The 22,599-nt window shown below is 56.3% G+C and overlaps 1 protein-coding gene across 2 annotated transcripts; it reads right to left on the bottom strand.

Annotated features, from left to right (window-relative positions):
• Positions 1-534: 534 nt before the first annotated feature.
• Positions 535-21,074, bottom strand: CDC42EP4 (CDC42 effector protein 4). 2 transcript variants are annotated; one of them, XM_070774158.1, is made up of 2 exons: positions 20,930-21,074; positions 535-3,291 (listed from the first exon to the last, which is right to left on the bottom strand). In XM_070774158.1, the coding sequence occupies exon 2, from the start codon at positions 3,043-3,045 to the stop codon at positions 2,002-2,004; it is 1,044 nt and encodes a 347-aa protein (XP_070630259.1). In that variant the 5' UTR covers positions 3,046-3,291; positions 20,930-21,074; the 3' UTR covers positions 535-2,001. The 2 variants fall into 2 exon arrangements, with proteins under 2 accessions (XP_070630259.1, XP_019837326.2); XM_019981767.2 differs by lacking the exon at positions 20,930-21,074 and adding an exon at positions 19,968-20,247.
• Positions 21,075-22,599: the final 1,525 nt, after the last annotated feature.

The raw sequence follows: 22,599 nt of genomic DNA, 5'->3' as shown, positions 1-22,599 counted from the left end.
AGTCGTGTCCGACTCTTTGTGACCTCATGGACTGTATGTAACCTGCCGGGCTCCTCTGTCCATGGGATTCTCCAGGCCAGAATACTGGAGTGGGTTGCCACACCCTCCTCCAGGGGATCTTCCAAACACAGGGATCGAACCCAGTTCATTGCAGGCTGGATTCTTCACTGTCTGAGCCAGCAGGGAAGTCCTGAGAGCAGCAGGATTCCCATTTAACAGACAAGGAGAACGAGGTACAAAGCAGCGCAGTGACTAAGTGCCCAGGGAACCCAGCTGGTAAGTGGCAGCTCAGACACCAAATCCCAGAGCCCCCAAGGGCCTGCCTGGGCAGACGGGCACACAAGGCCGAATCCTTCCAGAAGCTGGAGAACTGTGCAGCGGGGGCAGGCCCCCGAGACAGAGAGAGAAGCCACCTCAGGCCCCTGAGAGCCGTGGGCGCTCAGGCAGCCACAGGTCCCCCAATCTGCACCCTATCTGCCTTCCCCCACATCCTGAAATAACCCCAACTCCAAAAGCAGAGACAGAACACCGGGCAGCCGTAGAGCCTTTTATTTTCACATTTCCTTGCTCTTTTAACATTTTCATGGAAAAAAATATACAGTTTAGAATCTGGAACTGACCACAGTCTAGATGCGGGTCAAGGGCAGCTGGTGGGGGGGCAGGGGGCTGCTCCACTGGAAACCAGGGAGCACCTGAGGGCACTCACTCCTTTCAAAAAGTCTGCCTCCGCCCTGGCTGGGCCCCGAGCTGGTTCTGTCTCTGTCACCCTCCCTCCCTTGACTACAAGGGCACGCGGGGAGGTGAGTCAGCTTGAACTCTGGAGGCTCACACCCAAGCTCAAGGACACAGGGAAATCCGAATTTCAGAACGAAAAACACTAACTTTTTAGTCCAAGCATGTGCCAAATAAGTCACGGGGCATACTTAACGCTAAAAGAGTATCCTCTGCACGCCTGAGTTTCTAATTTAACTCAGCATTCTGTTTTTCCTTTTGTTGCTAACTCTGGCAACACTCTGCCCTCGGGGCTGTTGACTCAGAGGTGGGAAGGGGGTTCCCTGGACAGAGGCTTGAGAGAGGAAGGGGAAGTAGTCAGTCCCGGGCTGGGGGAGGGGGAAGGAACAACCCAATTCAAAGCAAGCTTTTATACCCCGCCCCCGCCCCCCCAGGAATGACAGCTCTTTTAATAATCATTTTCCAGAAATTTTCTACACTGGCTGCCTGCCCAGTTGTTAATAGCTATGGGGGAGGGGGCCAGAGACAGACACACACAGACCACCCCCTCCCACCCCATACAGCTCTAAATAAAGTTTGGAAGCACTTAGTATAAACGTCTTTTTCTAAAAGGGTTGTCTTCCTCCCGGTGGCAGGTCTACAAACACCGCTCCGGGTATTGCTTTAGAAAGATTTAAACACAAGAGACAACAGACCCAGAGGGACAGAGTCAGGGCTGCGGCCTGGCCTTGTGTCATCCTGGAAGGCCCCGTCTTGATCGAAAATTCAAGCCGCCGGAGCCTTCCTTCCGTTCTGTATCCTGTTCTCGTCCCCGGAAGGGGTCGCGTTTAGTGTACACTTTAGGTCCGCTTGGCCTCCAAGGGGTTCCCCGTTGCAGATGACCTGGCACAACATTTATTCTGATGGCCACTGCTGGGACAAAAGAGGCGAGTCAGCTGTCCTCAGTCCTGGTGCCCCCGGCTGCCCCGTTATCGCCACACGTGGCAGGGACTCGGGCTGCCAGCGAGCATCCAATGGAGGCCTGGGGGCGAGGAGAGCTGATGCCTGCTGCAAGCACGCAGCCCCGTCCTAGGAGCTCTGGGGCAGGGCAGGGTGTGCCAAAAAAAAAAAAAAGTCAAGCACCCAAGCCAGATGCAAGTCCTCCTGGGCCCCCAGGCTCCGCCCGCACCCCTCAACCATGAGGCCCAGGGTCAAAGCCTTGGCTGCCTCCGCGGCGTGGCTGGGGGCAGGGAGGGGACCACGCCCAAAGACCCCCACCCCCGGGCCGCCTCACACCCGGATCTCGTCCTCCTCCTCCTCGTCCATAAAGGAGAACTCGGGGTCCGGAGGCTGTGCAGGGAGAGCGGCCGGGGCGCGTTCCGGCCCCCGGAAGGCTGGGCTACGCTCCTCCAGGACGCCCGACGTGCAGCTAGACAGCGAGCTGCTGTCCCGCGTGGTGTGGCTGCCCGCGCTGCGGGCCGAGCCGGGGCTGGGGGCTGCCGCCGCCGCCCAGCCCTCATCCTGCAGGGCGCGGGAGGGCACGTCTGGGCCCCCCTCACCTTCCTGCCCTGCCGCTCGGGGCGCCGAGACCGGGATGGCGGCTGGGTCCCCGTCGCCATGGTAACCGCCATCATCCGGTGCCCCCTCCGGCTCCCACTCGCCCCCTTTGTCCATGACGCTGAGCACATCGCCCAGCATGGAGGGCCCCAGGTCGATGTGAAAGGACATGATGGACTCGGCATGCTTCAGCCCGAAGCTGGCCTTGGGCACCATGGGCAGATCCGCTAGGTCCCCGAAGGCCTGCTCCTCCAGGAGTGGGTCTGGGGAGTGCGGGGCGGCGGCCCCGTTCCGCGGAGGCGCTGCCTCCTCCAGGCTGCCCTCTGCGCTGGCCTTTTTCACGGGGCTGGACGACAGGCTCTTGGGCAGCTTGCTGGAGCCCTTCTCTGCGGCCTCCTTCTCGTTCAGCTGCGGCAGGGACATGGCGTTCTTGACGAAGAGGGCCGAGTCCCGCAGGGAGCCCAGCACGTCCCGCTGCTCCCTGTCGCTCCGGGTCACCGACTGGGACCGCTTGCTGGCCCGGAACTTGCGGGACAGGAGGCTGCGCTTAGAGGACGAGGAGGAGGACGGGGCCTGCTCATCCACAGACTCGCCGTCCAGCTCCCCGGCCTTGCTGTTGAGGAAGGAGGTGTCCCCGAAGGCGTCCCCTGCCCGGCCCACGTGCATGGTGTGGCGGAAGTCGCCCAGCGGGGCGCTGATCATCTCGGCCGTGAGGTCCACCCGCGAGCGGCGCTTGGAGTGCACCGAGCTGGACACCAGCTGCTTGAGGATCGGCATCTTGCTGGCCCAAGGCAGCAGGTGGATCGGGGGTCAGAGGTGAAATCCCGCGGAGGTGGATGGGGGGGCGGGGGTCAGAGGTGACGTCTGGCAGAGGTGGATCAGGGGGTCGGAGGTGGATTGGGGATCAGAGGTGAAGTCTGACAGAGGCGGATCCGGGGGGATCAGAGGTGAAGTCCAGCAGAGGTGGATCGCGAGTCAGAGGTGAAGTCGGGCGCCGAAAGGGGCAATGAGGAGATCACAGGGCTGCAAGAAGAACACAGCAGGGCAAGGGTTAACCCAGCTGTCTGCCCAGCACCAGAGCCCATCCAACCCAGGGGCGGCCATTTACACCTCCTCACTCCCACCCAAGTAAGAAAGTGTGAAATAAGCCAGCGATCAATTTCAGAACCCTGCCAGCTCCCTCCTGCACAGGCACTGGGGCTAAGCCAGCGCTCTTTGGGCTCTTTGGAGTTCGGGTAGCTATCGACACGCCTGTCCTGACACTGGAGAGAGAGCCACTCTGTCGTCTAAAGGACTGTGTCTCCCCGCACCCCACCAGGATGCCCCCACCCCACCAGGATGCCACCAGCTAGCAGGGGAGGTGCAACGGGCAGGCAGCAGACGAAGGAGGGACTTGACTACTGCAAACAACCAGTCTGGAGACAGGCTGTCAATTCTTCCTGCTGGCTTATCTCAATCCCTGTGCAGTTAGTGGACACCTCAGCCTGAGTCACAGTCCTAAGAGAAGGAGTAGGACAGGACAGGCCCCAGGGAGGCAGGGCAGACACCTCCATGGACCTGGGCAGCCTGGCTCACTCTGAATCAGAATGAGGGTGGGGCCACGGGGATCCACAGAACCAGCTCCCCAGCCCCCTGGTGCTCGCTGGGTGTCCCAGAAGTGAGGACCCCACCTGCCGCACCTCCTCTATGGGGCCCTGAGCTTTGCCAAGGGTCCACCCTCTGCCCGCCTCTCAGGGACCAAGACTTGGAAATGTCGTTTCTTTAATCATCAGGGGTGCACAGGGCGGTAGGCACTAGACAACTGCATACACCCCCAACCCCCAGGATGTTTAACCTGAACCAAAGAACATCCTCGGGGAGCCTAGGAGACCCTCTGAAAGCTTGTACCCTCAGCCACGCGACTCCCGGCAAGGACCAAGGTGAAGTCCGAAGCTGAAGCCAAACCAGCCCCAAAGGCTAAACCCAGCAGCCCAGGGCTGAGCAGAGCGGGGAGAGGAGGGTTGCCAGAGGCAACACAGGACGCCCCACAGCGTTTCCTCCTCACTCTTGATGCTGCCCCAGGCTAGCCGCCACATCGCACCTGGCCCTGCTTCCCCTTCCCCCATCCTTCACCTTCTGGCTAAAACAGCCCGCCCAGGACCCCCCAGCACAGACCCCCCTATCTGGTGCCCCGTCCCTACCTCCCTCCTTGCCTCTCCCTGAACCCTGCAGTCTGCCCTGGCCCTGAGCTTCTGTCTCCTGGACTCTGAACCGGACACACCCCTGCTGGAACACCGGTCCCCTGGCTCACCCAGCATCCTCAGGGCTCAGCTGAGATGTCACTTCTTCCAGGAAACCTGCTTTAGCCCAGTGAGACCCCTGGCCTCCTGGTCCCCCAGCCCCCACACTGCGGATGGCCCTGGCCCCAGCAGGCACTGGCTGTGTCGTTCTACAGCTGTGGCTGGACTGTCCTCTCCCCACCAGACCATGAGCTTCCGGAGGGTTGCAACAGGCCCGTCGCCACTGAAGCCTGTCCGGTGGTTCTTGGCACAGTCAGTCTCCAAACACCTGTTGAAACGCCACCACCCACCCCAGTCTCTGGGTTGCTGCCTTTCTGCCTTCCCGAGCCCAAGGACAATGTCACCTCAGCCTACAGCTCTGGGGCTCCAGGCCTGACCTTTCCATGCCCTCCCGCCCCCGACCCACTGACGTGCTCCTTCCTTGTTCCTTGTCCTGCTGCAGACACCCAGCCTGATGGTTCCCCTGCTAGCTCGTGCCCCCCCCCCCCCCACCCCCAGGCAGTCTCAGTGCTCGTCACTCCAGGCAACAAAGTTCTCCGGGGCCGGCAGGCAGCAGGAGCCAGGCACCGGGGCTCACCTGCCACACGGGTGACGCGGGCTGGCAGAGTCAGGTGAGAACGTCTCTGAAAGGCCTTGAGGTGATCCCCCTCCTCACCAGACCCTTAGGAAAATTCACTTCCGCCACCCCTAACCTCACCCCTCCCTAAACCCTGGGATCTGACCTCTAAACTATTAGACGTGGAGCCGCTAGACCAGGTTTAGACAAGTGTTTTCCATGAAGGTCTAGACAGCAAAGATTTTCAGCTGTACGGCAGTTATGGTCTTGGTCTCAGCTACTCAAATCTGTCTTTGCAGTGGTAGGAAAGCAGCAGTAGGCTGTATGTAAACAAATGAGCGTGGCTGTGTCCCAATAAAACTTTATTTATAAACACAAGTGGTGGGCCAGATTTGGGCCACAGTTTGCTGCTGCCTACACTAGACACAGGGCCATCCCTTCCACATTTATCCAGCAGAGAGTCACTGTATGTGACCCTTGGGGGCAGCCGTGGGGTCTCAGGCCAACTTTAGAGAAAACTCTTTGGCTAACCGAGAGGAGGGTGGAGTGTGTCAGCTTCAGAACTGTTCACATTGAAGGAAATCAAATCAGGTCTCTAAGGCACTCTGGATACTAGAGGATCCCCCAGGCTTCCGCTGCCTTCAGGTCAGTGAGGCAAGAAGAGAAGGTGAGGGTCTGTGTCCTCAACCTATCTGCAGCTCAGCTCCTGCCTCTGGTCACAGGAGCCTCGGCTCTCAGCACAACTGCTTCATTTTCTGGATGAGAAAACAGGCTCACTGAAGCGAAGTGATTTATCCAGATTTAAGTGCCAAAGGGCAGAGCTGGGCTGGAAGCTGGTCTCCTGCGCCAGGCCTCTTTCTGGCCTTTGGTGGGTAGTGCTTCCGGTTAGGGAGCATTTCCAACTCCCTTCCCTGACTGCTGGCTGGAGAAAAGTACCTGTCATACTACACAGATGCTGACCCTGCCAACACCTGGAGCCCGAGAGTCCTCGGTGGTGGGGGCTCATCCCGCTCCTGTAGGCTGTCTGGCCGCATCCCTGGCCTCTACCTGCCAGATGCCAGCAGCACCCCTTCCCCAGCTATGACTGTGACAACCAAAGCCTCTCCAGATGGGCCAAGTGTCCCCCAGTGGTGGGGGGCGGGAGCACCTGGGTTGAGAATCCCAGTCCTGGAGTGAGAATGTGTATGCCTGCTCAGGCAGGAACAAAAAAAAAGAGGGAAGAAGGAACAGGGGAGGAAACAAAAGGATCCGAGTTGTGGGATCTGTGACGGGAACCTCCAAAGTTGCGTAAGGGTCTCAAGCTAACAGTAGGAATCCCCAGGCCCAGGGAGCAACGTCAGGCGCTGTGGTTTCCCTGACCTCAAGCGCTTGTTAGAAAGAACGGAAAGGAAACCGCAGGCCCTGCTGCCCAGGACTCAGCCGGTATGGTGCGGACCCCCGTGGCACCCCGCAGGGGCCAGGAGTTGCGGCCATCGTGGCTCCCCACCATCCTATCACCCTCTGTCGGGACATTCTCAAGGGAGAGCTAGAGGTCAGGGTTCGAGAGGCCGGCAGGGAGATCCCTAGGCTCCTGCAGAGCCCCACACCCCAGGAAGGCAGGGCAGGTCTGGCCAGAGCTTATCTGCCACCCCTGGTCTCGCTCCCTGGGGGTGGGGATGAGGCTTTGTGGCTCGTGAGAAACCAAACCATCTTTGACCTCCAGCATGAGAACGCCCCAAGTCCTGAGAGTGGGGGCCTAGGTGGAGTCACCCACTGGGCGCCCTGCCCAGCAAGGAGGACCCACAGAACCCAGCAGCCCTGGGGCCCTACAGCTGCAGCTTCAGCACTAGTCAGAGTCCACTTACTGGGCTGTTTCAAATCTCTGGTCTTACGGCACCCTCATTACACTGTCAGCCTAAACTCTGAACAGGGAGCAACTTGGGGGTGAAGAGGTGAAACTCTGGGGATAGGAACAAGCAGGTGGTCTGCACCAGGTTGGGGGGCGATGCTGAGTGCCACCCAGAAGGGGACTGTGCCCAAGGGTACTGTGGCCTCAGGAGGGGGCTCTGCTAAGCCCTGTGACTCAGCTCAGGGGAAGTGGCTAAAATAGGCAGCCACTCCCCATGGCACACCCTGGGCGGGACGCCCCCGCCCCCCTCCTCACCCCAGAAGCCACATCCCACTTTCCTGGCCGAGCAAGGGAAAACAGAGCTGCATCTTGTCTCTCTCCCTGACACCCTCGCCTCCTCTGGAATCCGATTCCTCTCCTCTTGGCCCTCTGAGCACAGGGCATTCCTCTACAGCAGGGTGAGGAGCCTTCCTTGTGAGGCCAGGCCAGGCCAGGCCAGGCCCCTGGTTGGATCGACTCTAACCACACCTTCCCTCGTCCTCGCTGGCAGGCTGTCCAGAGCGCACTGCCCCCCTTCGTCACTAGCCCAGTGGCTCCCAGACGAACCTGAGCTCCTCCGGGGCAGCCGGACAGGCCTCCCAGTGTGCAGCTGGCCTGTAAGCTCACCCAGTACACGGAGGACTCACACTTCCACGCCCACGGCCACAGCCACCGGCCCCCTCCAGCATTTCTGCTTCTAACCACCCAGGCCATCCCCAAGCAACGTGGCTGGACAGAAGGGGGCATTCGAGCTCAGTCGTGCCCTGGGTTGGATACAAGAAGCTTTTTCAGGCAGAGAGGAGGGGAAGCAGGAATTTAGGGCAAAGAGGATGGGTGCTTAGACAAGGCTATGGTCGTGGAGATGGATGGGGCCAGGATGAGGGTGTGACGATGGAGCTGGACGGGGTGGGGTGTGCTAGGGTTAGGACACATCCAGGTTTGGAGGTGGAGACCCCAGGGCCTGAGCAACCTGAGGAGACGGAGGACAGACTCCCAGGGAGCTGGAGCCCAGCTTGGGGTGGGGGGGTCTCACCTGGTAGGCCAGGGACTTTTCCCTGGGGGTGCAATCAACGCTGTCACCAGGAAGAAGCTGACTTTGCAGAACGGGGGTGGCGGGGCGCGGGGGGGGGGGGGTGGGGGCGGTGGCGGCGTTGTGCTGAGAACATCAGACAGCTGGAAGAACATGCTGCAGGGGATTGTGCAAGAAATGCGGGCGCCTGGGGGCCACGGGCGCCCTGAGGCTCTGTCGCTTTCTGAAATGCTCACCCGCCTTATCCTGAGAGGATAAGGAGTCCCAGAGAAAGTGGAAGACTGCTTTATTCCAACAGCCGGCCGGCGGCAGATGGAACGGACGAGACTTCGGGAGCTTTGATGCCCATTGCTACACAGAGCAGGAGGGACTTGGGCAGGGCCGTGGGGTCCCTTTCGCCGCCTTGAGTGTATCTGGAAGCTTTTCGTCCCTTCACTGACACTGCCAGCAGCCCTCTCTATTTGAAAGTCTGCTGCTGGCACCAGGATGTTAAGAAGCCCTGTCTTAAAATAATTTGAGCCTGAATGGCCACAATTAAATTAAGGGAAGAAAAACAAAAAAGAGCCCAGGATGGAAACATGAAATATCATTATTATAACTCCTGTACCACTTATGTATCTGTGGAGCGACCATACTCTCGGAGATGAAGAGACTAAATTAAGAGATTTGCCCTGGGGTCGTGGACAGAAGCCAGGGCTTTATTCCCACAGCCCGGCTCCGATCACTAAAATAGTGATGCATGACCCCGAGTGTGGGGACCTCAGCACATTAAAGCACGGAGCCTGTAATCTCTATACACATGCACACATAGATACATATTTTATAGATCAGAAATGAGGCTACTGTCAATCCATGCATCAATTAATAGGTTTGAGTTTTCCTTTAAAAAAAAAAAAAGGCAAAATATGACATAGTAGTTCTGGTGTTTTTCTTCCCACATGTCGGTGGGTTTTTTTATTTTTTTGGTTACAAAAAAAAAAAATATTTTGGCCATGCCACACAGCATGTGGGATCTTTGTTGTCCAACCAGGAATCGAACCCACACCCCCGGGACTGAGTCTTAACTGCTGGACCACCAGGGAAGTCCCTCCGTGGATTCTGTGTGCACTCCTGGGGGTGGTGCTACAGGATGGGACCCACAATGTCACGTGACGCCCACAGAGCCATCCACAATGCCTTCAACTTCAGAGATTCCCAAGACTGAGAGGGGAAGGACAGCCCAGAGATGATCCCATCCAGGGGCCTTGACTGGGCTATTGGGCTGGAGAAGAGTACTTGCCCAAGGCCACTGAGCTGGTGGTGCATGCAGGGCGTGCTGATGCCCAGGGCCCCTGTCTCCCAGTCTCGATAGGTCCTCGCAGATAACACGGGCTTTGACTCACTCCAGGCATGGCGCTACACCTTCTGGAGTCTGGTACCATCTTGCTGGCACTAAGCCGGGAAAGGGGAAGAGGAGGACTTCCCTCCCACGGAACAACAGGTACCAGGTGCCACCAGGCAGGGAGGGAGGTACAAAACCCCAGCCCAGGAGCTGCTCAGAGTCAAAATGACCCCAGGACGGGATGGTCTTGGGGTATTGGCAATTACGGCAGTTTCTTTAAACACTTAACTTTAAATCCAGGAGGATCTAGGAGCCCCCACAGTGGGAAACGCACCCTCTGGAACTATTTCAGAGCAGAAAAAAGTCCCCAACACAGATAGCCACTGACGTCTCATTCATAATATCAAGAGACTGGAAACAGCCTGATACCCAGCAATAAGAAAATGGTTGAGAAAACAAGGACACGTTAACCCAGCAGATTATCCTGCAAGCACAACAAGCGGGGTCTATGAAGACCACGCAGGACGTGGAAAACTGATCACCAAACGACCTTGAGCAGAAGGAGAAAAAGGCAGAACTTAGACTTGTTTACACGCAGTGATCACAGACGACACACACATACACATTCTCGAAGAAAGGCAAAAGGCAGGCAGAGAAATTCAAGGAGTGATGTCAGGCTGGAGAGGAAAATGGGCTTTTGTAAAAAAAAAAAGTTTCCTTTAATGTGGCAGTGCTGTTTTGATAATAATAATAGTAAAAATCCCAAAGCATCAAAGGCTTAAGGAAAAAATTTTAATTTCCAAACCAGCTTTAAACTATCAGATTCTCAGGCTGCCCAGCTGCAGCCCATACAAGGCGCTGGGTGGGGGATGGGAGGGGAAGGCAAGGCCGTGGGGCTCAGGCCACATACTCTCAAATCAAACGATCAAAAAATCTCCGTTGATGTCTGTCCTCTTTCTCTCTCCCCCTAAATCCGCACCTCCCCCAGAAGGACAAGTTTATCACAAGTTTATCATGTCCTCATTTTAAGTTGCCTGGGAGGACAGAGTAGGCAGCCTATTAAACCCGGTGGCAGGGGAAATGGGGAGCTTAGGACCCACCCCCTGCCCCCAAGAACCTGCTTTCCAACAACTAGCAATTCAGAAATCACAACCTCCACCTCCCACCTGGGAGACTGGCCAATTTCCAGTGACACGGAAGCCTGGAGCTGGAGGCCAGCCTCCCACAGCGGCCATCCCCCAGTGGTACCCTGGGCAGGGGGTGGTTTGGTCCCTGCTGCTTCCATAGCCCCAGGTCCAGTCTCCTGATGGCTACCAGAGAGCAGAGGGGACGCAAAGAGGCAGGGTCACCTGAGGACACGGGGAGGACACCCCAGGGCCCCAGCCACTGGCCGACCACCAGCAATGCAGAAATAGGCATGCCGTCAGCAGTTCCCATACACCGGGTGCCTGCTGCGTGCCAGGCATCATTAAACGTAGGCCCCTGGCCCCGCGCACAGGGTGTCGTGATTGCCCCCACTGCACAGAAGAGAGAAACTGAGGCTCGGATGGAGTGAAAGCCCTCACGCTCTCTCTCAGCTACTAAATGGCGCTTTGAGCCCGTTTCTGGCAGACCTTGGGACACGGCCTCCGGCTTATTCACATGTCCGCAGCTGAGAATGTGCTCACAGCCAGAGAGATGGCAAAAGGGTGGGATTAGGCAGGCTGTTTATCTCAGACCTGGGGACCCAGACTCACTTGACGGACACCCCCATCAGCCATCTGCTCCCAGGGATGGTTCAAACGGGCCCCTCCTTACTCCAGATCTCATCCCCGCTTCCTGCTCTGAGGACCCTCCCTGGGAGGTGAGAGGTGGGGAGGACCCCCCTGAAGCAGAAGCCAGGACTTGCCCAGCAGAGTCAAGAGTGGGCCCAGTACAAAGCCCCACTTCAAGTGTTTCTCATGCCTGTCCCTGTTCCAATCTCCAGCTTGTGTTTCTTGGTGGTTCCCAGTTGCCGGAAAGGAAGACCAGGACCTGGACCCCATCCCTGTCCTAAAACCTCCCAGGCTGGGTGCCTGGCACTGGCTCCACCCTCCCTGCCTCTCCGAGTCAATCTAGACCTTGGGTTCATTGGCCCAAGGGAGCTATAAGTCCCGTTTCCTGGAGATAAACATCCTCTGGCAGATAGATTCTTCCGGGAAGGAAGGGAAAGTGAACAAAGCCCCAATTTCTCTACACGCTTTCCGTAGCCACCGCCCACTCTCCAGACATCCCTGGGGGAGGGGGAGGTGGGAGAGGAGTACCACTGGGGAGGGGGATGAACCGGCTCCAGGTAATCAGGATGCTAGGGTGGAGCACAGACCCTAAGGACCCCGCTGTCTGCTGCCTCTCCAGGTGTTACTACATAACGTGGGCCCACACTGTCCAATACGGCAGTCCCCAGCCCGGTTGGTGGCCATGGGGCGCTTGAAATGTGCACCCCAAATGGAGTCCAGGTTGAAATGTCCAAGTTGACCTGTGCTAAAGGGTAGACACTGGACTTCAAAGACTTAGCATCAAAAAAGTGCAAATTAGCTCATTTTCCACAGTGATCACGTTAGAATTGATCTTTTCAAATGATAATATTTTAAAATATTGTCAAATGATATATTAGAAAAGGATAATATTTGGAATATACTGAGTTAAAGAAAATGGTCGTTGCACCTCTTTGTACTTTTTCAAATGCATCTATTTAAACTGTAAATTATATACTAGATTTGCAGGCTACCTCTCTGCGATAGTGCAGATTTAGATGTTTTTCTCCGCCCCTCCCCCCGCTTTTTTCAAAATACAAGCAGCACTTTCCAGGGCAGAGGGATGAATAAAGCCAACCACTGTTCGCATTTGAGTGAAAATGGTTACATGTTCATAAATACCGCTACATTATCTTAGATTAAGTCCTACTGGCCTCAGCTTCACATCCAGCAGCCGCTGAAGAACGCTAGGCTGTTGCTGTTTCCTTCCAGCACTGTAACAAGCAGCCTTCCAGCTAAGTCTGCCCAGGTCCATTTCCGGAGGATACACACCGATAAGTGAGTAAAATTACTTTTGTTTCTCTTTTTCACTTGTTCTCCAGAAGGTTTTTACCAAGTTACAGTTTCACCAACATAGAGGATGACGCTGTCCAATACCAGGCATTACGGTGTCCTCAGTTGAAAACAACAAAACCCTGATCACCACCACCTTTGTAAACTTATAATTTGCATTTTCATTTTTCCCATTACTAAAGAGGGAGGGCATTTTAGAAAGTATTTCTCTAATGAATTGCTTGTGGAAGCCATTTTACCCAAATTTGGGGCGGCGGGGGGGGGGGGGGGGGGGGAGGGGTCCTTCATCTTTTCCAATGGATTTGTATGACTTTAAATCTTAAAGCGCTTAGGAATGTTGACTATACTTTGCAAATAATTTCTCAAGTGTATCATATGCCTGCCTACAATATGGTGATTTTGTTGTTTTCTTTTCCATGGAGTGCTCATTAGTTTTTACATGGTTAAATCTGTTTTATAATTTCTGGCTCTAAAACCATGAAGCAAAGACCTTCCCCACTCCCAAGTTTTATGAAAACATTCACTTCTTCTAAAACTACCAGGTAATGTAATAATGAAAAATTACTCATGGAGATAAAAATACTAGTAAAGGAAATACAAAGATGTCTGTGGCTTGAAACTGAGGGTCATTTAAAAATAGATAAAAAATTAAAATATAACCAAGTTAGTTACTGATTCTGTATAAAACTTGTATAAACTATGAGTAAAGGATCAGATGCTACCTTCATCAGATATAGATACAGACACCACCACCCACGGTTTCTCTGGACTTCCTTTCCTGCTTTTTTAGATCAGTTCAGTTGATCAGTTCAGTTGCTCAGTCGTGTCGGACTCTTTGCGACCCCGTGGACTGCAGCACGCCAGGCCTCCCTGTCCATCACCAACTCCCGGAGCTTGCTCAAACTCATGCCCATTGAGTCGGTGACGCCATCCAGCCTCTCATCCCCTGTCGTCCCTTCTCCTCCTGCCCTCAATCTTTCCCAGCATCAGGGTCTTTTCAAATGAGTCAGTTCTTCGCATCCTGCTTATTGGTCTCTGTTTATTCCAAAACCAGGTCCATACTATCAGCTCTGTGAAATACGTTTTGAGTATTCAGTAGGATAATATCCCTACATTAAGTTTTTTTCCTGAAAACTCTTTGGCTTTTCTAACGCAGTTAGTCTTCCCGAAGGACTTGAGACACATTTTATTAAGTTCCAAAAGAAGTCCTGATGGAATTACATTGGGATTGACAGCAAACAATAAGTTAATTTGGGGAGAGTTGATGTTATCACAACATCATGTCTTCATATTCATTTATCCAAGTCTTTTAGACATTCTCCATTAAATTCTGTGGTTTTTTCTTCCTACAAGTCTGACACACGTCTTGTCGTGTTTACTCTGAGTTATTTTATGGTCTTTCATTGTGAATGGGTTTTATATCCAGCCCCTTTCATGTAGCTGTATCTTCTGACTGGTGGTAGCTGGTATATGGGAAAGCTGCAATTTTAAAATTTATATCTATTTAATGTCTACCCTACTAAGCTTGTACTGTCTTTACACACCCTAATCAACCATATGATTAAATCTTTTGAGCTTTGCAAGTGGACCAACCCAGCATCTGCAACTAATAATAATTCTGCCTCCTCCATTCCTCATTCTTATCTTGTTAAATGTGCTACAATTGCCAACATAATGTTGACTCCTGCTCGTGACAAGGGGGCGCTCGGTTCCTGGCATTTACAGCGCCGTCCTAAACCCAAGTCATCCAGCACAGTAGCCCCCACTCACATCAGGCTGTCGAGTGCTTGAAATGTGGCGAGTGCCACCAAGGAACTGAGTTTTTACATCTTCTTCCATTTTAATGATTTTAAATGAAAAACTGATGCTTGATTCAGTTATTGGAAAACCTAAGCATGTTTAAAACACCTTGAGGGTGTGAATCTACTTTTTCAACTGTAAATCCCAATTCTGAGGGGGCATTTATGAAATTTAGCATCCCAACGGACATGTGCTACAGGTGTAAAATATTGGAGAAGGAAACAGCGACCTGCTCCAGTATTCCTGCCTGGAAAATCCCATGGACAGAGGAGCCTGGCAGGCTACAGTCCACGGGGTTGCAAACGAGTCAGATACAACTTAGCGATTAAACAAACAACACGTGTAAGATACACAACGGACTTTGAAGACCTCTATAAAAAAACAATGTAAAATATCTTGTCAATATTTTTTATGATTACATGGTGAAATGACAGTATTTTGAACATACTGGCTTAAATATAACATTAAAATTGACTTCACCAGGGCACTTCCCTGATGGTCCAGCGGTTAAGGCTCTGAGTTTCCAATGCAGGCGTGTGAGTTCAGTCCCTGGTTGGGAAACTGGAGCCCCACGTGCTACACAGCACAGCCAAAAAATTAAAACAAAATAAAAATGTATTTCATCAGTCTGTAGTTTTTAAAATGTAGCTACTGGGAAACTCAAAACTTCTTTATGTGCCTGGCATTATATTCCTATTGATGATGCTGTTTTAGAGGTATTTCCGTTAATCATGATACTCACCACTGGCTTCATAAAGATATTCTCAACCATCTTAGAGAATTTATAGTTCTTACAGTTTTAGGAAAACTATATCAGTCACTTAGCCTGAGTTGTGGGAAAACGCACTGCAGTTTAGATAATTAACTTACCCTTTGCCGAAAACTACAATGGCCAGTCTGGCTTAAAGATTAGGAAATGATACCTTAGACCCTATCGTGGACCTCAGATGGATATGCGCCCCCTGGACCATAGGTCATGGAGGAAGTATGAGAAAGCAAATGGAGATCACAATACCTTTGCCTTACACCAAGCTGGCTGCTCTATCTTGTTTAAGCTTCCCTTTTGGAGGGGCAAGTAAGAACACCATCCTAAGCATTTGAAAGACCCTAAGTACTCTTCCCAACAATCCCATGGAGTTACCGGCATCATTCCCATCTTACAGATGAGAAAACTGAGGCTGAGAGTTAAATGCTTCCCCTGAGTCACACAGCTAAGGACAAGGCTGTCCAAGTCTGCCTGATTCTGAACCCTGGGCTTTTCCGACTTGACCATAAGGTATATCATGGGTGTGCTGGAAGCATCGCTGGGGGTGCTGGACTCAAATCTGACGAAGGTTATGGATGCATGAGCACCCACCAGACAACCACTTTGCACAGAATTTCAGGTTAAAATATCCCAAGTCCAAGCTCCTCATTCCCCACCACTCCAGGGAAAGGACAAGACAAATCCCTCGACATATAGACCACAGCCGCCCCCCACCCCAGGAGGTCCACGGTGTTGGGCAACCATGCTCCTCCTGGGCTGGGGATGGGCCATTCTCTCTCCACCCTGCTCCCTCTTCATCCCAGAAGCCTATGCCTTGGGCCAGAGGAAGGAGAGCAGGAGGGCCAGCAGGGAAGGCTTGGCATGGAGGGAGAAAGGCCCTGCCCCATCACTAACCAGGAGTTACAGCCGCTCGGGAGGGAAAGGAGTGAGCCCTGACCTGGGAGTGAGAGGAAGCGGCAGCTCTGGAGCCAAGCCTAGAGGAGCCAGCGGCTCAAGGGCAACTTCACTTGTTTCCCCTCTTCCTGGAGGGGTGTGTGTGGGTGTCCGTGTGTGTTTCCCCAGCCACCCAGCTCCCATCACAGGGGGAAGAAGCTGGAGGAGGGGAGGAAAAGGAGTACCTGCAGGGGGCCCCATGCTCCTCCCTCCTGCCAGGGCTTCAGAAGGAAAGGGCTGGGCTTGACATCAGATCGGGCCTGATCTCGTTTGGTTTCACTTGGCGTCTCCTAAGAGCAGAGTGCTCAGCTGAGGAGTGGGGCATCAAAGGACACCCTGGGTCTCCAGCGGGAGCCAGGTGGATCAGGTCCGGCTCTAGAGCAGGCTGGTGAATTTCCACCTTGACTCTGTGGGATGGAGTGTGCAGCCTGGGGGACCCTGGAGCCAGACTCCCCGGTGACCTGCTGGCTCGGACACACCGGGCAAGTTAATTGTGTCTCAGTGTCCTTATTAGCTTACAAAGCGACTGATAACACCACGTACTCCCTAGCACTGCTGTGAAGATGAAATCAGCTAACACAGGTAAACCCCTTACACGAGGACTCATAAGGGGTGAGCACTCCCCCGTCTGCTGTGAAAATGATGCTATAATGTGTTCTTTTTCAGCAGGTGCCCCATCTCTACACCTTGAAAGGTAGAATTCCAGCATCCCCTGGGACTCTCTGCCAACGGTCACTCTCTAAGCTCAAAGAGGACACATACCTTCAGTGTCGCCCGAGGCCTCCTATCCAAAAGGCCCCAGGGCTGACCCCTTGCACAGTCCTTGGGGGCCCCAGGATGAATTGTCACAGGGTTGGGGTATCCTCGGGGCTCCCAAGCCCAGCTGTAGACTGCCTAGTCCAGACCAGCAGGGCAATCACGCAGCCCCTGGGCTTGGTCTTCTTCCCCATGTGCCTTCCCTTCTCTTTTCTTTACCTTTTAACCTTTAAGGAAACAGGAGGAGGAGCCTGGCTTTTCTCAGATGGGACTTCAGCTCTTTCTGATTTCAGTTCAATACGGGAGATAAGGCCCTCCCGTTCCTCCCTAAGATGTAGATTAGTGAACTTAGAAATCGGGGGGACCAGATACCAGAAGCAAATAATGGTTGATTATCAATATGATTAACCCCCAGTTAGGACCTAACCCGGTCCTCATCAGAGGTATCCACACACGGTACTGCCAGCCCTGAAGCGGTTCTTCTGTATCCCCTCTGGCTCTCCATTCCCACCATCTGACTGAGACTTCAACCCCAAGGGCAGAGGGAACACAGGGGCTCCTCTTGATGTCTCAGTGAGCCAAGGACGACGTTCTGAGGAACGGAGAAGGGCTGCAGGGAGTGGAAACCTGAGTGTGGAGAGGAAGGAGGGGCAGGGAGCAGACACATGAACACAGAGCCCGGCTTCACTGTCACGGATCTGAAGCTGGGGTCTGCAGACCAAGTCCAGTTACCCCAAAAGCTGCCTGGATGCAGGTATAAGAACCCTGAGATGCTCCCAGGGAGGCTAGAGGCTGTCTTGGCGGACATCGTGTCCACCCTGCTGGCCAGGGGAGGAGACGGTGGTCAGAGCGGCCCTGGCTGGGCAAGAGATGCTGTCCCTGAGGTCAGCCCCAGGGCTCCTTCTTGTCCCAGCTCTGTGGCTTCTCAAATGGCCTCAGCCCCGGGGATGAAGGAATGAGAGGGAAATGCCAGCAGTTTCTTACGGGCTGGGTAACCCCAAACTGGGCTCACCTGACGGGAAAAGGAGACCCTTTCTAGCTTGGGAGGCTGAGTGGGGGCCACCAGAGCCCCTGCTCCTGGCAAGGGGGGTTCTGGATGTGAGTGCTGCCTCCCTGGCCTGGAGCCCCAAGCTGCAAGCTGGTGGTGCCCGGGGAGAGACTCTGATAGAGTTCCTGGAAGGAAGCCCAAGGCTCCTTGTATTTTAAGCTAGAGTATCAGGGACTCAGTGAGTGGGAATGCCAGATCCTTCAGGGCTCGACTTCCTCCTCGGCACCCCGTGAGCAAAGGGCTACCTCCAGTCGCCACATGAGTCCCTCCCAGCAGGATCCCACCCTCCCCAAGTCCCCAGAGGTGCTGGCCCCGAAGACACTCTGCCCATGGGTCCAGGGCTCAGTTCCCTTTCCCAAGGTTGCAGAAAGGCCTCCAGCACATAGGTCAGGAGATCGAGGCTCTCATAGCTTCCAGGGCCAGATTGCTCAACTCCTCTCCCTCCGCCCCCAAGCATATCTCTGGCATCAACCCAGATCCTGTTCCTCCAAGGGACGGGCTCCTCCCTCCCCCCACAGGGACAGGATCCTTTGAGCATGTGGAAGCTCCAGCCACTGGAGGCTGGAGCCACTGCCTGACAGCAAGTCTGGCCTCTGAGGCCTCCGGTCCTAGCTTGGTCCCACCTTCCTGCTCAGAGGAGAGGGGGCAGGGGAGAGGGCGAAGGGCGGCCTGCTGCAAGCACCTTGCCCGCCACACCTGGGCACAGCCTGTCCTGGCTGCAGTAATCAATCAGCCATTCCAAAGGTGGAGGCGGCGAGGAGCCCTGAGCCAGAGCCAGCCAGAGGTCCTACCAAAGGCTCCTGAGGGTAAAGAAGGGTCTAGGGTCCTTTTCCGGGGGTCAACGTCCGCCCAATCCCCGCACCCCCCCTCCGCCGCCACTTCTCAGACAACAGTCTCTGGGCCTGGGGCTCCCCGGTCTCCAGTCCTGTGAGGGCTGGACTGTCAGGTTCCACGAGGCAACAGGATCAAAATCGGCTGGATGTGTCCCTACATGGGATTGGGGTGAGCATCGGTAAGTGGGTGGGTGGGAGAGAGAAATGAGAAGGAAATGGTGGACATCCCAGAAAAAGATGGAAAGAATCCTCAAAGTCGAGGCCTGAGCTAGGGAGCATCTCACGAGCACATGGTCACTCATGAGCTGGAGCTCCAGGAACTCAGGGAGACGGCAGAGCGGCCGGCGGAGACCCCAAACCCCAGGCTCATCTCATCACACGGACCCCCTCGCAGTCCCTGCAGGGTCCCCAGGATCCCTGGGAAGACCAGGAGAAACTGCCCAAGGGTCTCCCAAGGTTCACCAAACCCCGATTTGTGGGAAGGAGCAGCTGTCCCCAGGGAGTGGAGGGGCAAAGTCCAAGTTCGGAGGAGATAAACCACAGTAATCGGTTGGTCACACGGGCACCTCACACCTGGCAGCTGATGAAAGCTGGGGCCCACAGGAACCGCCCCGCCCCCAGACTCACACAGGGTCCTGGCTACCCCCCAGGGATGGCACCTCCCTTGTCCCAAGTTCTCAGCGGGTGTCCCATTACTCCCTCTGGAGCCCTGGGGCCACCTAGAGGCTTGGCTAAGCCCAGGCCTGGCCCAGCAAACTCCCCTTTTCTGGGGGAAACCCACAGCTCAGCTTCCCCCTTCCTTTGTGCCCTGTTCTTTGTTCTCTTAAAATTCAGTCCATCCTGCCGGGGGGTCCCCTCCTCCACCTCGGCCTTGGAAAGGGGCGGAGGGAGTAGGGAGTTATTAGAAACCCAGACTGTGCAAAGAAGTTGCGTTGCTGGAGGCCCTCCTGTAACCGGGCCCCTCATTGTTTACGCGGGCTGGATGGCGGAGCTTGCTCTGGTCCAGATGGCCGCTGGAGGGGGCGGTCAGGAAGAGGGAGATACCCACCCCCCCACCAACCTCCACCGGCACCTAACCTCCCCAGGAGAGGAGCAGGGGGCTTCACACAGCTCAGGGACCCTTGCCCGCCATTCAGCTGCTGAGCTAAAGGGGCAGAGAACAGGGACGCAGCCCAGGGCCGTGGGAGCCTGTCAGATCGCAAGCGTGACAAGAAAAGAGAAAGCATTGTATTTCCCCTTCGTTCTCCCGGGGAGAAAAAGAAAACTTCCCAGGCGCAGGCTACGGCGTCGCGTCGGGAAACGAGGAATCTGGTTTGAGTTAGCCGAGAGCACCCCTCCCCCAGACACACACTCACACACACACGCCCCGGCCCGTCCTCCCCCGGGAAGCCCGCCGGCCCCCTCTCCGATTCCCGCCCAGCTCCCCCGGCGGCCAGGACACTCACCCGCGGCGGCCCGGCGCGCAGAGCGGCTCACCCGGGACGCGCCCGGGGCTGGTGGGCAGCAGTTTTGTGCCCCCGGACGGAGGGCGCTCCGGGGAGGGGGCGGAGCTACAGACGGCCGATCCCGCTCCACTGCCCCGAGCCGGTGATTAAATCATTAACTGGCAGCTCCCGGCTCCAGGCCAGGCCCGGAGCGCTCGGCCGGGTTCCGCGTGCGGCCACGGGCCGGGCTCAGAAGCGGCCCCACCCGGCCGATCGGCGCCGCGGCTGCCCCCCCAGCCTCGGCCTCCGGGTCTCCCGAGGAGGCGGGCGCGCGGGGTGGGGCGGGGCGAGCCGGGGAGGGAGGGTGTGGGGCGGGAGGAGGGTTTGTTCGCTCGGCCGTTCCCTCCCGGGCGGCTCGTCGCCCCTTTCCGCGCGGCGCGGTGACACGGGGCGGCGTGTGCTGCAGCGAGTGTACCAGGGCGAGTGTGCACGCCTCTGCCACTACGCGCGAGCGACTGGGTTCTGATTCACGGAGAACTCTGCACACACGCCCCCCTCGGGGGCACCGCGCGTCGCCGAAGGCTGTGCTCCCGCCCCAGCGTCACCCACCCGGGCGAAGGGGTGGACCGTTCAAAGCCGGGTGGTCCCCCGTCCCCAACCCCCGAGCAGCGCCCGGATCCGACCGGCTAAGCCCAGTCTGGGGAGGGGAAATCGACCGCCACCACCTCCCTCCCCAGCCCGGATCTGCTTGGACACCAGTGCGTGGCCCCGGGCCTCAGCCTGGCCACCCGGGGGCGGGCGCAGGAGTGGGGACACCCGGCCGCGCTCCCTGCCCCGCCGCCCCTATCGCGGCTTTTCCAACCCTCACCGCCCCGGGGGCGGTGGGGAATCGAGGTCCCCACACCGAGCCCACCCAGGCCCCGCAGGGCGCCGGGGGGCTGTCGCGGCCAAGGGCCGGGTGGTGGGGGGGACCTGTCGCCTACCTGGGTCCCCAGAGACGAAGGCGCTGGGCCGGCGCAGCTGCGCGCTCAGCTCCGTGGGCTCGGCGAGGCGCCGGGGCTGGCGGCCCATGTCCGCTCTGCATCGGTTTGCCTCTGGCTCTCGGGCTCGGGGCTGGGAGCTGCTCGGACACTCCCCTCCCGGGCTCCGCCCGCGCCCCCCCGCGCTGATGTCACCGCGCCGCCGCAGCCAATGGCTGCTGCGAACCGCGGCCGGGCCGCCCGGCCTCTTCGGTTCAAATCGCAGAGCCGGAGCCTCCGGGAACGGCATGTGCCGCGGTTCTGGCCGGTGGGGTCCCGGCGCGCCCCCGCCTGGCTGTGCTCCGGCCTTGACCGCCTCACCTGGAGCCTGGGGGTCAGGGGCGCGACGCCCCTCGGGGGTCTAGCGCGAGCTCCTCCGGCGGCCCCTCCGGGCTCGGAGCGGAGACGGGACCGGATAACCCCCGCCCGTCCCTCCCGGTCCCAGTGCGGGAAACGCAGGAAGGCCCCGGGGCCGGCGCCGCTGCGGGCAGGGATCCTCTCCCTCCCGGACTCTTCCTGAAAACGAGGCGGGGAGGGCTTGGCCCCGAGGCCAGGCCCGGGGTGGGCCTTCGGAGGACTCGGGCCTGGGGACCTGTCTCTGATTGTCCCGCTTTCCCACATCCGCGCCCCTAGCCCCCTGAGTGTTCGCCGGAACTAAGCTTCCGTGTGCGGCAAGTGAACCTCGGGGGCCAAGCACTCCTGAGACCCGCCGCCTGAATCCTATGAGAATCTCTTTAGAGAAGTAGCTTCCACTTGTAAGCGATCGTTGATAATAAACTGCCTCAGGAGAGAAGACACAGCAGTAAGTTAAGCTCTCTAGCTGATAGCAGCTCCGTGGCCTGGGCTTTTAATTTTCAGGGAAGAGGGTCAGGCGGTCAGAGGCTGTAGACTCCCTCCCACTGACCTTGGATGGGACCCCTCAGTGGTCTCTTTGGGCTGGTACCTTCCCCCCGCAGGCAACCCTCCCCCAAGGCCTGCGTCCTAGGTCCCTTCCACCTGAAATCAAAGCTTAAGTTTTATCTGTCCCCCCAAACTTTCTGGATTCTCTGAGGCATCTCCCCTTCCCCCAACCTTTCCCTCCATTGTTAACTAATTGTTTTGTCCTTAGTAATTGGTTCTCCTTTTACAGGTGTCTGAGGTTTACCTTTCAATTAGATGACCTATCAAACGAGCATACCTCCAGGACAAAGTCTTTGTAATTCTTCCACTCCTTATCCGAATTCAATGCTTTGCATCTGAGGTTCCTTCCACAATCCTTGAACATTCATTGAGGTTTGCCTTGGGGGATAAAGATAAATTAAGTCCAATCCCTGCCCTCAGGAAGCCCTCAGTGAATGCAGGTGGCTCCAGGAAGGAGCTATGTAGATGCTACTTGGGGCTTCTCTGGTAGCCCAGTGGTTAAGACTCTGGGCTCCCACTGCAGGGGAAAATGAAAGTGAAACATCTCTCAGTCTTGTCTGACTCTCTGTGACCCCGTGGACTGTCCAGGCCAGAATACTGGAGTGGGTAGCCTTTCCCTTCTCCAGGGGATCTTCCCAACCCAGGAATCAAACTGTGGTCTCCTGTGTTGCAAGGTGGATTCTTCACCAGCTGAGCTACCAGGGAAGCCCCATTGCAGGGGGAGCAGGTTCAAT

Source organism: Bos indicus, chromosome 19, assembly GCF_029378745.1.
Source record: "Bos indicus isolate NIAB-ARS_2022 breed Sahiwal x Tharparkar chromosome 19, NIAB-ARS_B.indTharparkar_mat_pri_1.0, whole genome shotgun sequence".
NCBI lineage: Eukaryota > Metazoa > Chordata > Mammalia > Artiodactyla > Bovidae > Bos > Bos indicus.
Note: the sequence above shows the minus strand (reverse complement) of the source record. Positions and strands in the feature narration are given on the sequence as shown.

Bases quoted from the DNA above. Each gene is read 5' to 3' on its own strand.
- CDC42EP4 (XM_070774158.1), bottom strand. From the start codon at position 3,045: ATGCCGATCCTCAAGCAGCTGGTGTCCAGCTCGGTGCACTCCAAGCGC.